This window comes from Berghia stephanieae, chromosome 2, assembly GCF_034508935.2.
Source record: "Berghia stephanieae isolate SIO BIC M18660-M18661 chromosome 2, UCSD_Bste_1.3, whole genome shotgun sequence".
NCBI lineage: Eukaryota > Metazoa > Mollusca > Gastropoda > Nudibranchia > Aeolidiidae > Berghia > Berghia stephanieae.
In genome coordinates this window covers 63,287,212-63,304,777 of record NC_088361.1, presented here as the reverse complement: position 1 = coordinate 63,304,777, position 17,566 = coordinate 63,287,212, and the positions used below count along the sequence as shown (strand labels likewise).

Below are 17,566 nucleotides of genomic sequence, written 5' to 3'. Positions count from 1 at the left end.
GGAACATAGAGCATATGGAAATTGAAAACTTTTGCAAATATTGAAAATCAATAGATAATCAAGTTTGTATAATATAAATACTCTCTGTGATGGCAATACAAAGAATAAAAATATTCCCCATTGGCTCTATTCCACTTTCTTTATTTTACATATTCCTTTCAAATACTAATAACAATTGATTTTGAAGAATTGATGAGCTAACCGTGAAATTAAAACACGGATACTATTTTTTTAAAGAAAAAAAGACACACAAAAAAATAAAATAAATAAATAAATGACAAAGTACAAACCAAACCAAAACAACCCTGATATTTCCAACATTATTACGAGTTTGTGGAATAATAAGTTGAAACAACGATTTTGTACCTCAAAATAGCTCAAATGATTAAAGGATTAAACTGAGAGAATAAACACCAGTCTCACCTAAACAATCACACTTGTATCTGATCTTGTAGTCGTGACAAGGTGGAATACCAGGGAAAGGCAGACTGACACAATCAAGACCATCTTCTACAGTACAAGTAGCTTCTACAAGACTAGATGAATCATCTCCTGTTGTTGCATCCACACATTCTATTTGACTGACTTTGCCTCCTGGACAGAATTGGGCCAATTCCTGGGCTGTCATCTTTTCGTGGTCTCCATCGCCAACTGAAGGGGAATCCCTGTTGATCCATTGAGACCATTGTGGAGTACAACGAGGTGGACTAGGGCTAGGGGATTGGTTTTGTCCAGGGCTTGGTGAAGCACTTGGATTGACATATTGTCCAGGGCTTGGTGAAGCACTTGGATTTACATATTGTCCAGGGCTAGGTGGAGCACTTGGATTAACATATTGTCCAGGGCTAGGTGAAGCGCTTGGATTGACATATTGTCCAGGGCTAGGTGAAGCACTTGGATTGACATATTGTCCAGGGCTAGGTGAAGCACTTGGATTTACATATTGTCCAGGGCTTGGTGAAGGAGAAGGTATTTCTGAAAAGTAAGCCACCATGAAAATAAAAGAAAGTATGAGCATCAATACACTGATTGGAAATTCACTATATGGAATCTTGAAACATAGAAATTATGATCTAATAATTAAAATTAAAAAAAGATTTAAAAAAAAAAAGAACATAGAGCATATGGATATTGAAAACTTTTGCAAATATTGAAAATCAATAGATAATCAAGTTTGTATAATATAAATACTCTCTGTGATGGCAATGCAAGAATAAAAATATTCCCCATTGGCTCTATTCCACTTTCTTTATTTTACATATTTCTTTCAAATACTAATAATAATTGATTTTGAAGAATTGATGAGCTAACCATGGAATAAAAAAAACGGATACTCTTTTTAAAAAAAGAGAGAACAAAAAAACAAAAAACCCAAAACAAAACAAAAACAAACAACCCTGATATTTCCAACATTATTACGAGTTTGTGGAATAATAAGTTGAAAGAACGATTTTGTACCTCAAAATGGCTCATATGATTAAAGGATTAAACTGAGAGATAAACACCAGTCTCACCTAAACAATCACACTTGTATCTGATCTTGTAGTCGTGACAAGGTGGAATACCAGGGAAAGGCAGACTGACACAATCAAGACCATCTTCTACAGTACAAGTGGCTTCTACAAGACTAGATGAATCATCTCCTGTTGTTGCATCCACACATTCTATTTGACTGACTTTGCCTCCTGGACAGAATTGGGCCAATTCCTGGGCTGTCATCTTTTCGTGGTCTCCATCGCCAACTGAAGGGGAATCCCTGTTGATCCATTGAGACCATTGTGGAGTACAACGAGGTGGACTAGGGCTGGGCGATTGATTTTGTCCAGGGCTAGGTGAAGCACTTGGATTGACATATTGTCCAGGGCTAGGTGAAGCACTTGGATTGACATATTGCCCAGGGCTAGGTGATGCACTTGGATTTACATATTGTCCAGGGCTAGGTGAAGCACTTGGATTTACATATTGTCCAGGGCTAGGCGAGGCACTTGGGTTTACATATTGTCCAGGGCTAGGTGAGGCACTTGGATTTACATATTGTCCAGGGCTTGGTGAAGCGCTTGGATTTACATATTGTCCAGGGCTAGGTGAAGCACTTGGATTTACATATTGTCCAGGGCTAGGTGAAGCACTTGGATTTACATATTGTCCAGGGCTAGGTGAAGCACTTGGATTGACATATTGCCCAGGGCTAGGTGATGCACTTGGATTTACATATTGTCCAGGGCTTGGTGAAGCACTTGGATTTACATATTGTCCAGGGCTAGGTGAGGCACTTGGATTTACATATTGTCCAGGGCTAGGTGAAGCGCTTGGATTTACATATTGTCCAGGGCTAGGTGAAGCACTTGGATTTACATATTGTCCAGAACTAGGCGAGGCACTTGGATTTACATATTGTCCAGGGCTAGGTGAAGCACTTGGATTTACATATTGTCCAGGGCTAGGTGAAGCACTTGGATTTACATACTGTCCAGGGCTAGGTGAAGCACTTGGATTTACATATTGTCCAGGGCTAGGTGAAGCACTTGGGTTTACATATTGTCCAGGGCTAGGTGAAGCACTTGGATTTACATATTGTCCAGGGCTAGGCGAGGCACTTGGATTTACATACTGTCCAGGGCTAGGTGAAGCACTTGGATTTACATATTGTCCAGGACTAGGAGATACATTCACCTCTGAGGAATGGGAAATGATATTTACAAAAGGCATAAAGAAAGTATAGTATAATTATTTGGAAGGGTCTATTTATTTCTAAGGGTATTACGATGCTTACAATACGTCCCTGTTATTTGACTGGCTTTAAAATAGGAATATGATGGAATAATCAATAATTTGCAAATCTCCACATGAAAGCTCATTTAAAAAAGTAAAACAAACTGAACTAATTTATAAACGTTATAATAATAATAATAATAATAATAATAATAATAATAGATCTTTATTGTCCACAAATATGGCAATTTGTCATTTAGTTACACTTGTCATAACGTTATATGATAACTATAACATTGAACAGACACCTCTCTCTCTCTCTCTCTCTCTCTCTCTCTCTCTCTCTCTCTCTCTTCCTCTCTTTCTTTCACGCATGCGACATACACAACATCAACATTTTCATTTCATTTTCAATTCGTTACATTCTTGGCAATTCAACACCAAATATTATCATCATTATCAATTGGTCACTTCATCTAGCCTAACATTAAACAAATTAATCAGTCAATCAGTCAACGCATCAATCCTTGGTTTTGCTGTACCATATGAAATATTCAACATTTTTATTGCTGATGGAACGAACGTTGATTTATACTTGTTAGTTCCACATTTAATCTGACAAAAACTTCTCCCAGATGGCAAAATATCAAATTCATGGTATAAAATATGTTTTTTTATTGTTGGTAATTGAGAATGCTGTCCTTTCTATTGCTTTTCCATGAATTCTTTCTACTTCATCAACAGGATGGTTTATTATTTTTGATGCCTCTTTGTAATTCTAAATCATCATACAATTCTTTATATAATATTAAGCGAAGGATAGGTCTTCAATCAACAAATCGCGAAATAAGATGAAATTAGTGGTGCACTTTTGTGTCGGAAGTAAACAAGGCCGCCGCCATTTCGATTTCCTTGAGACAAAAACATTGATACGAACGATTTTTCCGAGGATTTGAAGCAGAACTCTAAACGTTAAAGTTTGAAGTACATACCATTCATTAATACGAACAATCATACAACGTTTAATACGTAAATGAGTGAAACGTTGCCATGAAACAAATAAATATCAAAAGAATTCATCACATAGGTGTAACTGTGCGTCGCTATTCAGCGCCGCCATTTTGAAAAAAAATATAGAGGTAGATTTCAAGAGAAATCTCAGCCGGACACGGGCATGCATTTATAGTATGGTGGATAGGCTTAAATATTAACAAATATCAATACACATGACGTTCAATGATGTTGAATAAGTCAGACAACTCCACGGTGCTTTTTATTTGGCCACTGAGATATATTTCCAACATTTAATATCCTAGAAATTTCACTTACTTATTTTAGAATTCTTTCCCAATTTTAAGGCCGAAAAATTGTTGATATAAATTTCAAGAAATTAGTTGTATTTAAAATAACGAGGTAAACCTCAGACTGGTATTGATTGCAAGTACTCCCACCTCATTGTCATACTCGCTAACTGGAAAGTTGACACACAACTCATGTAATTAAAATGATGGCATGTGTTTTCAATGGGATTTGATGAAACGAATTTGATTAAAAGAACAAAACATCACAATGTCTAATCAATCTCATAAAACACAAACCATTTTCAATTATAAACACCATGCAAAATTTGGTGAAGATTGGTCCAGTGATGTCAGAGCCTTAGTGTTATAAAAAATCCAATTTGTCAAACGTATAATAAGATTAACATCAGTTTACTATTGAAAATTGATCACTTGCAACATTTTTCGAATCTCATGAGAAAATGTATCCATTTATCTCCCCTCTCCCACTTATAATCCATTTATGTTAGTTACTTTCTGTACAATACAAATAAAGAATGGCGAAATTCATTAAGATATAATATACAATAAATGCCATTGTCTGTAGTCACAAACCTTTCACTTTACTGATATGTAATTAATACATCCAAAAACAAATACTAAAAAGGGCACCAAGCTTTGATAATGAACAGTGAGAATGTGATTGAAGTAATAAATATCGTCACTGATGCACAATGCACGTGCAGGTATTTATGCCTTACAAAAAAAAAAATATACTGCTCAGGTCAGTAACCAAGGAAAATAACTCACCAGCACATTCGCATTTGTATCTGATCTTGTAGTCATGACAAGGTGTTGCCAGAATTGGGTCAGGTATGCAGTTGAGTCCATCTTCTACAGTACAAGTGGCCTCTACCAGACTGGAAAAGTCATCCAGTGTCTGGGCGTCCACACATCCTATCTCTGTTATTTTGCCACCAGGACAGAAATTATATAATTCCTCGGGACTCATCTTTTCATGATCCTCGTCATTTAATAATGGAGTAACTCTATTGATCCAGCCAGACCAACCATTGAAACACACAACTGATGGATTTGGAGAGGTAGACCCATACTGCCCTGAACCGGGTGATGGACTGGAAGATACAAATTGTCCAGGGCTAGATGAAGCACTTGGATTTACATATTGTCCAGGGCTAGATGAAGCACTTGGATTTACATATTGTCCAGGGCTTGGTGAAGCACTTGGATTTACATATTGTCCAGGGCTTGGTGAAGCACTTGGATTCACGTATTGTCCAGGGCTAGGTGAAGCGCTTGGATTTACATATTGTCCAGGGCTAGGCGAGGCACTTGGATTTACATATTGTCCAGGGCTAGGTGAGGCACTTGGATTAACATATTGTCCAGGGCTAGGTGAAGCACTTGGATTTACATATTGTCCAGGGCTAGGTGAAGCACTTGGATTTACATATTGTCCAGGGCTAGGCGAGGCACTTGGATTGACATATTGTCCAGGGCTAGGTGAAGCACTTGGATTTACATATTGTCCAGGGCTAGGTGAAGCACTTGGATTTACATATTGTCCAGGACTAGGTGAAGCGCTTGGATTGACATATTGTCCAGGGCTAGGCGAAGCACTTGGATTTACATATTGTCCAGGGCTAGGCGAGGCACTTGGATTAACATATTGTCCAGGGCTAGGTGAAGCACTTGGATTTACATATTGTCCAGGGCTAGGCGAGGCACTTGGATTAACATATTGTCCAGGGCTTGGTGAAGCACTTGGGTTAACATATTGTCCAGGGCTCGGTGAAGCACTTGGATTGACATATTGTCCAGGGCTAGGCGAGGCACTTGGATTTACATATTGTCCAGGGCTTGGTGAAGCACTTGGATTAACATATTGTCCAGGGCTAGGTGAAGCACTTGGATTTACATATTGTCCAGGGCTAGGTGAAGCACTTGGCTTGACATATTGTCCAGGGCTAGGTGAAGCACTTGGGTTTACATACTGGCCGGGGCTTGGTGAAGCACTTGGATTTACATATTGTCCAGGGCTTGGTGAAGCGCTTGGATTTACATATTGTCCAGGGCTAGGTGAGGCACTTGGGTTTACATATTGTCCAGGGATTGGTGAAGCGCTTGGATTTACATATTGTCCAGGGCTTGGTGAAGCACTTGGATTTACATATTGTCCAGGGCTAGGTGAAGCACTTGGATTTACATATTGTCCAGGGCTAGGTGAAGCGCTTGGATTTACATATTGTCCAGGGCTAGGTGAAGCACTTGGATTGACATATTGTCCAGGGCTAGGTGAAGCACTTAGATTTACATATTGTCCAGGGCTAGGTGAAGCACTTGGATTAACATATTGTCCAGGGCTAGGTGAAGCACTTGGATTGACATATTGTCCAGGGCTAGGTGAAGCACTTGGATTTACATACTGTCCAGGGCTAGGTGAAGCACTTGGATTGACATATTGTCCAGGGCTTGGTGAAGCACTTGGATTTACATATTGTCCAGGACTAGGTGAAGCACTTGGATTAACATATTGTCCAGGGCTTGGTGAAGCACTTGGATTTACATACTGTCCAGGACTAGGTGAAGCACTTGGATTGAAATATTGTCCAGGACTAGGTGAAGCACTTGGAGATACATATTGTCCAGGACTTGGTGAAGCACTAGGATCTGAAATGATAGTGAGGAATTAAAGGTTTAAACTGCTATAACTGTCTTCTCCTAGTCATGGTTGTGGTCACTCATCATGACAGTGTTTTCTCTTATAATAAAAGCAAACGATTTTTGGGTGAAGCCAATGGTTAGATGGGTGACAAAAAAGTATAGCCCTGACATTATACCTTTGTGTACCCATTTGCACACATTGCCCAATTAAATACAGACGTGAATGTGTGCAAAAGCGATAATTATTGTAAAGATACTAGCAGTAAAAGGATGCTTAAACCTCCCCTTACCATCCATGGGAATATCGTCACATTCATTACAAAGCAACCAACAAATTTATCTTTCTAATTTCTTTTGTAAATCACAAATTTAAATTTAAATATTTGTTATAGGTATAAAAACTTGAGACATTGTTGTAGAGCCCATTTTGCTTTAAAATATTATATATAGAACGTACTTGTTGCTTTTCTTATTGAGTAAAAAAATCTGTTTTGTTTTGGTTGGGTGTGAAGTTTTGGAGAGAGTTCTGAAAAATGCCACTAAAGAGAGAGTTAACAGGAAAATTATTCTGTATGAAATGGATGATTGGTACCATATGAGGCACTGGGTTAAATGAAAGGAGCGCAATGAATCTATGAGGACTAAGACTCTTAGAATTTGCCAAAACATACAAATTAATGCTTGCAAATACTCTACATCTTTAAAAGCAATCAAGAACAAAAACTTGGCCCTCTCCCGACAGAATACATCACAATCAAATTGACTATATATTGACCTCCCAACGGTTTAAGTCTAGTATTAACAAAGCAAAAACAAGAACTTATCCTGGCAGAAATAGGCAGTGATCACGATATGGTGCTCTGCCCCCTGAGACTGAAACTATGGACAAAACGCCCTGCCATGGTGACACACCTCAGATTTGATGTTGAGAAACTCAAGGACCCCACGATAGCAGACGAGTTCCAAGCACAAATTGGAGGAAAGGTTGCAGCCCTAAACCTTATTTACAACGACATAGACACTATAACTAGTAGCATCTGTGATATTCTGCGTACAACTGCAGAAGAGGTTTTTGGACAAAAAAAAAGAAGAAAAATCAGACCATGGGTAATGGATGATATATTGGAATTATGCAACAAAAGGAGAGAACTGAAGAGAGACAAAAACCATGATGAAGAATCTAGAATGAAGTATCAACAGGCAAATGCAAAAGTCAGGAGAAATATGCGCAAAGCAAAGAAAAGCTGGGTAATGAGACAATGCAGAGACATTGAACATGGGATGCAGCACGGGAATGTAAAGAAAGCATACAATATCTTGAAAATGCTTACAAAAATGTGTATATGTGACATGATATGGTTCAAAATATTAATGTAAATATTTTGCGTAAATTTGATTGCTAAAGAATTGAGCTAAATTAATTTCAATGAGATACTTTACTAACTTTCACATTCACAACGGTATCTTATGCGGTAGTTGTAGCATGTTCTGAAATTGGTATTCAAGCAAGTTAATCCATTTTCAACGTCACAACTGACAGCCTCTCCTGTATTCAGGAATGGAGTTCCATCATCAGCATAGCATTGTATTGATGAAATCTGAATGAAAGAAAATAAAATTAAATGGTAAAAAATAATAAAATTGAATTAAAAAGAAATTATAGGAAGGCCAAACAGTAATCATTTCTCAATACTCAAAACACTGCTTTAATTTCTCAAACTTGTTCTGTGTTGTAGTAAGAGAGATATCAAAATTCGACATGGATGTATAAAACGAGTTCAGTTTATTATATAGTATTCCATAGGACTTTTCTTTGGAATCCAGGTACATTTAACAGGTAGATTCAACAGCTATTCGGAATATTTATTTGGAAATGTTCTGTTTATAAATATCATTATGTGCAATATGGCATAAAACTTTACATAATCGATTTTAAAAGTTACTTTTCTGTTTTAAAAACACTTCTTGGATGGAGTTGACCAAACTGGAATGTTGAGAGGACTGAGACAATGTTGTGTTATAATAAAACTGGGATGAGAACATCAATTTATAATCTTTCAGTAAAACTACTAACATTGCTTTCTGCAGCTTTCAGTATATACAAAAAAATAAAATGAAAAAGGAAGAAAAAAAAGATCTGCAACTTTTTCCGACAAAGATTTTTAAATTAAAAAAGCAAATTTAAAACAATAGCTTTGTAAAAAATTAACATGCAACTTTTAAAAAGTGTCAATGCTTATAATAAACCTTTTTTTACTTTTAAAATCTCATTTATTTTAATTCATTTTCAACACGAATTATTGTGGATAAAAACTCTCGCCTCCATCTTACACTATATAGTCCAGCTAAATAAATAACATATCAACAAAACTATGCCAATTTCATATAAGCTGCAGTGGCTACAAGTCAGAGAATTCATACCATAAATGTGATTTTCTATAAGCATATATTACTTTATTCCAAAGCTTTGAAAAAAATTTGAGAGCAATTCAGTCGACTAACCTTTCCTCCAATACACTCGTTACTCAGTTCTTCATGGGTAAGATACTCTCTGTCACCATTTCCAGTTTGAGGGCTGTCTTTGTCAACCCAAGGCAACCAGAAAGATTTGGTACATGGTGGTTTGGATGGGTTGATAGAAGGCGATGAGCTTGTGGTCGAAGATACGGGAGGTGGAGTAGCTGTAAAGGAAACAATAAATGAATTAAATCAGAGATACACTAATTAAAAAAAAAAAACCCAAATAGAACCAAAAATAATTCCCTTAATTCGTCTATGGAAGATTTATTTTAGAGGTCTATTTTGAAATAACCTGGCAACAGTTGCAGTTCAGCACTGCAAAGAGAGCTATAAGGTTAAGATCAAGAGAATAATGATAGGGCAGTACAGATTTCTTCTATAGATAATGATTATTTTCCCCCATCAATAAATAAGAGAAGAAAAAAAAAATATCTGCAAAGGGATTTATCTTATAGATCATAATATTACTGAAACTTTTCTTTCATCAAGATTTATGCATTACAAGAGGATATAATATAACAAGATTTAATAATGAATAACTAGACAATTAATCAGCACTTTAAATTTTGATTTTTTTTAAACATATCTAATTCCTTTTTTCCCCCTTTCCATCTGTTGCAAATTACGAAGTTATCATTAGTATTATATATTTTTAAAAATTATGATTAAGTTGATTCTAAAAAACATGATATTACTACTTTGGAAAAATGGACTATCATAGTTCTTTTATGTAACATCAGTGGATAAGGGAGTAACGAAAATAGAGTAGTTAAAACATTATAAATTGTGTTTGTAAAAAAAATGGTGGGGATAGGGGGCACTCTCTGAAAGATCAAAAGTAGATTCAAGCAGCAAATATGCCAAGTATGGCCAGTCTGAAACAACTTGATAGTTTCATCACCAAATAATCCTAACACACTGGTTGGTTGACAACATGCATTAAAACATTTGGTATAAAACAAATAGATAAGAGGGTGAGTCAAAATGTAATGGGACAAATCTTCTACTCAGTTCATTTTTTTTTCATCTGACGTCATATTTGACTCAATTGAACATACATGTCATTGAATTTCTTGTTTTCAAAGAAGAAACCATGAGTAACATTTTAAAACGCATTGGTTAAGTCTATAAAACTCCAGAATTTTTTAGAGGTAGTGTTTTAGGTGGGTTGAACCTGAATCAAAGAGACAATCATTAGAATGACAACACTCCTCTTCTCCAAAGACCAAAAACTTCAAAGCTGAGAAACCAGCTGGGAAAATTATGCCAGCTGTGTTTTGGGACATTAGAGGTGTAATCCTCGTTGACTTCCTATCACAGGGAGCCACAGTCAACTCTGAACGGTACAAATGGACCTTGAAGCAACTGAAAGCAATAATTCGTCAAGTTAGACCGACTTTGGGATGGAACGAGTATTCTTTCTTCATGAAAATCCCTTCCACACACAAGTGCTAGTAAAAGGGAGGTAATTGCATAATTTTGATGGAAAAATGCAGTCTCACCCTCCTAGTTAATTCACCAGACTTGACACTTTCAGACTTTCGTCTTTTTGGTCCACTGATGGAGGCAATGAGGAGATATCGCGTTGAGATTATGAAGAAGCCAAGACAGTAGTGAAAAATTGGCTCAAAGATCAGACAACTCAAATTTACGAGGACGGGATACATGACCTTACAAAAAGGTAAACTGTGGCTATTGAAAGAGGTAGAGGCTATGTTGAGAAGTAGCATTCTATTCAGCTAAAGCAAAGCTTTAATTTGAAATATAATGCATAGTACTGATTCAATTTGTTCTAAAGTAATAAGCAGAGAGTCCCATTACTTTTAGACTCACCTTCATAATTTACAAAAAGAAAAGAAAAAAATCCCTTACAATAAGAAAATTGCATACACCTGACTTTAGCCATGTTATGTTTTGTTATGTTATGACATCTTTAGCTTACCTTTACAGGCACAGTGGAATCGAACTTTGACATCATTGCATACAGAGGGTTTATTGGCATCGGCATCACACAAAAATCCTGAAGATTTATCACAAGTTGTCACTTCATTCAGTAAGTACCATGGTGTATCATTACTCTCTGTAACGCACTGAATATTGTCTATTTCACCAAAAGCGCAGAAGCTGTCTTTATCTTTTTGAGTGAGTGTTTCTCCATCGCCATCAATAGGTATTGTATCTCTGAAATAATTTAGATATATACTTGAGAAATGAAGTTGAGGTCTTTTCAAATGTCAAAAATGGTCTGGTTAGTTATAGGAAGGATTATAGTGTTTGTTTTTGTTGTTTTTTTTTGCTCTTTTTTTAAAAAACTAAAACAATTCTTTAATTACATTAATGTCAAATTAAATTGTGCTAGAGAAAATTTATGGTTGATAAAATGAATATCTCCTGAATTATTAAATGACCGAATAAAAGTATTTCTAAAAAATTGTTTTCAAAAGTGTGAAAAAATAGGAAATAATATATTGATTAAAAATGATTTATTTCCAGGTAAAAGTTAGAATTTCAGTTGATGAGTGAAATAATAGAAACACACACACACACACACACACACACACATAAGAAAAAAAAAGAAAAGAAGAGAGGGAAAAGATAGGTACAATCTTTGGGATAGCTCAGTTGGTAGAGCATTCAACTCTCAAAGGCAGTGGTTTCGCTCTCAAATGAGTCAATTTCTTTTATTGTGACCCTTTTGTACACGTAGCAAAGGGCACTAGAGAAATGTTCTTTGTTTTACACAATGGAAACTATGGAAAAACTGTGTCTTCATAATCTCTACATGTCTTAGGATTTCTATGTATAAGATGAAATGTCTCTGACCTGTTTATCCATACTGACCAGCCTTCAACACATGGCTTCTCACTGGGTGAGCCGCTAGGAGACAGCGTGCTTGTTCCTGATGGCACAGAAGATGGAGGCGTTGATTGAGTGGAGACTGAGCAGACGTCGCAGAATACTCTAATCTCGTAATCAGGACATAAATGATCTGCAGTATTCGTACACATTAGCATTTTGTTAGCTAGAGAGCACTCAACATTGTCACTGGTTTCGTTCCACATCATCTTAGTAGACTTCACTCGGCATTCAAAGCTGAAAATAAATAGTTTTATTGTTAATCATACTAAAAATAATTAAGATGGCTTAAATAAAAAACAACGAAAATTATTTTTTTTAAACAAACAATTAAAACAAAACAAAACAAAACAAAAAATCCCAAGAAATCCCTAAAAAATCTCATGCATTAAGATTTTTTTGGATAAAATGTGAAAGCAATCTTTAGATTAATGTCTCAGACACTGAATCTGTATTCTCACATTCATCAAAGTATTTCATCAAAATCAAATTCATCATCAACGCTCTTAAGCTTTAATTCAATCTCATAACTGTTCTTATTTTAAAATTTGTTTTCTATGCATGAAAATATACTTACGCCGTGACAAATTCCTGTGCACAGGCATTGGTAACCAAAGGTGGCTGATAGAATAATTCTAATTCGCCAGAGTATTTGTCAGGTATGTTGTTGCTGACCCAGGGTGACCAGTACTGGCAATCCCTATTAGTGGGTGATGCTGAAAATCAAAATAAAGGTGTAAACAATTATGTATAGAATTATAATCGAATACTTGACTTGACCACATCAAATCATCATCTTCATCTTAATCAACCATCACCACCACCATCATCATCATTGTTATCATCATAATCACCATCATTATAATTATCATCATCATTACTATCATCCCCACTATCCTCATCATCATTATCATTATTACTCAATCATCCTAAGAACTGTTGTCTGAATAAAATTTAAACAAACACCTTAACCAGACTACTAATTAAGGGTGTATGCATCCTACTGTGCATGTAGATATATAAGAAAAATGTTCCATTGCAAGGATAAAGCATACTTTTAGTTCCTCTAAGAACGATACCAATGTAATCAAATACTAAATGAACATCCAGATTAACATGGTATAGCGAGTTTGTCAATGACATGTTGACCTGTGACATAATTAAATTGAGAAGAATCTGCAGTTACTTCTTACTTTATTAAGTTAGAAAAACACCAATCGTAGAAAACTACCTGATAGAGAAACGTGGAAGAACAGCATGTTTCCACCATTGTGCATTGGCTGCTGAAAAAGGGGGTGGATGTCTAGAAGTCAGGGATCAGAAAAGCAAATTAAAGGAAATAAAATACACTCACGTGACACTGTGACAGCAGGGCTTGGAGATGGCGTTGACTTTTCAATGGGTATTGGTGTTGGAGAAGGTGGTCTGCAGCCATAGAGATTAAGTCTCAAGCCAACATTTCCATGATAGTCTGTAGGTTGGATGCGTATAAACCTAGCATCAATAGGGTCAAAGAAGTTTGACACTGGTGAAAAGTAGTCACTATTGGCATCAAATACAGTAGGTGTACCAGTTTTATCATTGACAGAGTCAAAGTTGACTCCATCGTTACTGTAATAAACTGAGTACTTGCTGACCCAGGAGGACCCATTAGCAAGCCCTTGTGTTACCACTCCGGAGATTTCATATGGTGCAAGGAAATCCACTTGAATATAAGGTTTAGGGTCGTTTATGCTTTTGAGAAGAAAAAAAATTAAATAGATTTTAACATTGATAAAATTATTGAATGCGTTCAGTACACTTTTCTAAAACAAAACACTGGTGAATTGAATCCAAACTGTAACACATATCAAAAGTAATGATTTAAAAAACGAAATTAGGCTTATTCAGCAAAGTTAATGAAATGTTAACAATTAGATGATGGCTCAGTAATGGAGCTATCAATCTATATCCCGTGGTATTTATCTGTCAAACAAAGGGGGGAAATGGTCTGAAAACTAGATATACAAATAAAGATAATTCAAGAGACTGGAAAAATTGCCTACTCAAATGTCAATAGAATACAAGGCTACCAGAATATGGAAACCATGGAAGCAATACACAAAAATATAAATATATAAAAATAAAAAAAAATAATAAAAAAATAAATAAATAAATAAAAAAATAAATAAATAAATAAATAAATAAATAAATAAATAAATAAATAAATAAATAAATAAATAAAAAAGTAAAAGAAATAAAATTACAATTGATGTTTGAGATTCCGACCCTTTCCAATCAAAATCAAAGAGAAATATAAATAGTGGTTAAGTGTAATATTAGTGCTGTGCCCTAAAATGGCAGTTGGCATAGGAAATTAAAGTAATGAAACGACTGATCCATGAATATAAGCCAAAATAGACCACAATAGTATAGCATAGATGAAGCATTTCAAACTATTCTAAATGCTTTCTACATTTGTAAATGTATTATCCAGGCAACACATGCTGGGACACGATTTCTATTTCGTAAAATACACATTTGAGGTACTGTGGCAATTTTTAAAAAAAGTATCCGTCATAACTTGTAGCCAGATAATAATTAATATCTGGGAAGATTGAAAGAGTGATTTATGGAACTAATGCTTTCAAACTTCAGGTCAGGTATTTCTTTTTAAAGATAAACTGATTTTTCTAACCTGTAACGACATTCAACTATGACAAAAGATATTTCAGAATAGATTCATTGCAACAACAAAAATTGACACTAACAGATTAGTCAGTTAATAAAAGTCAGACAATCATGAACTACTAAATACCTTGGACTCCATCCGCCTGAAAAAGATCCATCTTGCTGGGTGTAAACTCTAGCACGAGATGGCAAGTGATAATTATCTAAACTGCTGGAGGCTGTTATCTGACTGTCCCCAATTATCTGAGGATTGCCTAATCCCATTGGAATGTCACAGGCTGAAAGTAAAAAAAATATGTATGAAATGAAGTATTACATCGGTCTTATTTTCCAATATGAATTTTTTACTGCCATTACGAAGATAACAGTATTTTTTAAATTATTTAAATCAATACAATTTTCATGTTAAGGATGGAAGAAATAGTAATAGGAAGTTCATGAGTAATCAATTCAGTATTAATTAATTCAATTGTGTGGCTATGTGTTCAAGTGGTATGACACTCGCTTTCAGATAGGAAGGTCCTGAGTTCATGCCTCGTTCGGCGCATAGTTGAGTCCTTGGAAAAGGCTCTTTATTCACATTCTCTCAATGTATTCAGGTGTAAAATGAGTACCTGGCCGTTAACAGCGTTGTCTCTGTCCAGAAAAAAATTGTTATATCGCCCGACAGGCGTCATGTCTCGTACTACATGTTACAAGTTGTTGTTGGTCAGGGACCCCTTGTAAAGTGCTTTGAGCACATTTAGTGGATATTGCACTATATAAAAGCTCAATTTAAATTCATTTAATTAAATCAGTATTCATGAGGCATAAAGCCAAATATTTCAAAGATGATAAGCACAAATTACTACTCCCACCCCCCCCCCCCCCCCCCTCCCATGACCACAGTCAGCAACACAAAGACAACTATGATAAACATTAAATCAACAAGACATCATAAAAAATCCCTTACGTGTTTCTGTAGGAGCTGTTGGAACATTTATAGTTCCAGAAGATGGAGTTGGAGTGGGCACTTTTCCAGTCCCTGGACTTGGAGATGGTGTTGGACTATTTCCAGAGCCAGGGGTTGGCACTGCAGTTGGAACAAGTTGAACAGGACGATCTGGCTCACATCCAACAATTTCAAATCGCAATCCTATACCAGTTGATGGAGTAGCTACAGGTACAAGACGAATTGCTCTAGCAATCAAGTCTCTATTGAGCAAATTTCTGACAGGAGTGTTTTGATCATGATTTCCCTCAAACACAACTGCAGTTGAATCTCCAGTATATCTTGTGTAAGGTACAAAATTCTTGCCGTCCACACTTGTATAGATTTCATATTGCTTCACCCAACGAGGTTCATCAGGACTTCCCTGTGTGATAACGCCGGAGAGCAGTTTAGGTTTTCCAAAATCAACTTGAATCCATTCATTTGATGATGAACTGGAGAAAATAGTATTAGAAATGTTAGCTCTATATGATCATCAAATAATTAAATATAATGAAAACAAAATGGATCAAAGATATGAGGGTAAATAAAGGATTCACACCTTTGTCAGAATGAAATAACAATATTTTCATTATGATCCAGTTTTCATCAATTTAAAAAAAATCAATGTTACAAGTGCTGTTAAAAATATAAAACAAAACAAAAACGAACATAAATTACATCAGAACTTATGATGCTTTTTAAAAATACAATGCTCTGCAAAAATACAATACAATAATTTGTCATTTGTATTTACCGCAAAAGTTGTACTGTTTCTTGGATTCTGGTCATCTCAAATTACTATTCAACATGTTATGTGTAGTGTGGGTTATAAATTGACATAAGAATATTTTTATTCTTGTGACCTTTGAATTATTATTTCTTTAAATAGATAATAAACTTATGAAAATTCATCTGCAATCATCTATGAAACGTATGAATAAGGTATTTCATAGTTTGGTACAATAAAGGTAATAATATTATAAATGATAATGTTGATAATGGTGAGGATAATAATAATCATTAATATATTATAACAATTATAATAGAAGTAGATATAAGAAAAGTAATAATAACAAGAATAGTACTAATAATTAAAACAACAATAATAATAATAATGATAATAATAATAATAATAATAATAATAATAATAATAATAATAATAATAATAATAATAATAATAATAACAATAATAATAACAATAATAATAATAATAATAATAATAATAATAATAATAATAATAATAATAATAATAATAATAATAATAATAATAATAATAATAAACAATAATAATAATAATAACAACAATAATAATAATAATAATAACAATAATAATAAGAAGAATAATAATAATAATAATAATAATAATAATAATAATAATAATAATAATAATAATATTTTTGTTTGTTTGTTGCTTTAGGTCTCTTCCAACACAATTGAGGTTATATGAGAGACCGCTGAAACAAAAAAACAAGCAATCTAACAAAAATAGTACAAATGTCAATCAAAATCATAACCTAAAGATATCATAAGCTAAATTATAAATAACCAAGAACAAACAGGCAGCGGATTTACAGGAAAAAAAATATCCCCTGTCAAAAATACAATCACAAACCAAAGAAGCAGGATAGGCTAGTAAAGAGAAGAAGAAACGACATCACTATCGGATCGTACACCCATGCGAACATCATAGGTATATGATTCAAGGGTGATGCTCCCATCCAACCACCCGCAATATAATAATAATAATAATAATAATAATAATAATAATAACAATAATAATAATAATAATAATAACAATAATAATAATAATAATAATAATAATAATAATAATAATAATAATAATAATAAATTATGATGCATTCTCATGAAA

General features: G+C 34.7%; 1 protein-coding gene across 3 annotated transcripts in view; it reads right to left on the bottom strand.

The window, feature by feature from the left end:
* LOC144965316 (uncharacterized) overlaps nt 1–17,566 on the bottom strand; it is a 115,934-nt gene that overhangs the window by 25,608 nt on the left and 72,760 nt on the right. For all 3 annotated transcript variants that reach the window (XM_078900541.1, XM_078900540.1, XM_078900542.1), the window contains 11 exons: nt 15,676–16,148; nt 14,851–15,001; nt 13,408–13,787; nt 12,631–12,769; nt 12,021–12,290; nt 11,140–11,378; nt 9,180–9,358; nt 8,122–8,275; nt 4,803–6,683; nt 1,515–2,675; nt 424–975 (listed from right to left, as the gene is read on the bottom strand). In XM_078900541.1, the coding sequence (XP_078756667.1) occupies nt 424–975; nt 1,515–2,675; nt 4,803–6,683; nt 8,122–8,275; nt 9,180–9,358; nt 11,140–11,378; nt 12,021–12,290; nt 12,631–12,769; nt 13,408–13,787; nt 14,851–15,001; nt 15,676–16,148 (5,579 nt within the window). The remainder of the gene's footprint in view (nt 1–423; nt 976–1,514; nt 2,676–4,802; nt 6,684–8,121; nt 8,276–9,179; nt 9,359–11,139; nt 11,379–12,020; nt 12,291–12,630; nt 12,770–13,407; nt 13,788–14,850; nt 15,002–15,675; nt 16,149–17,566) is intronic.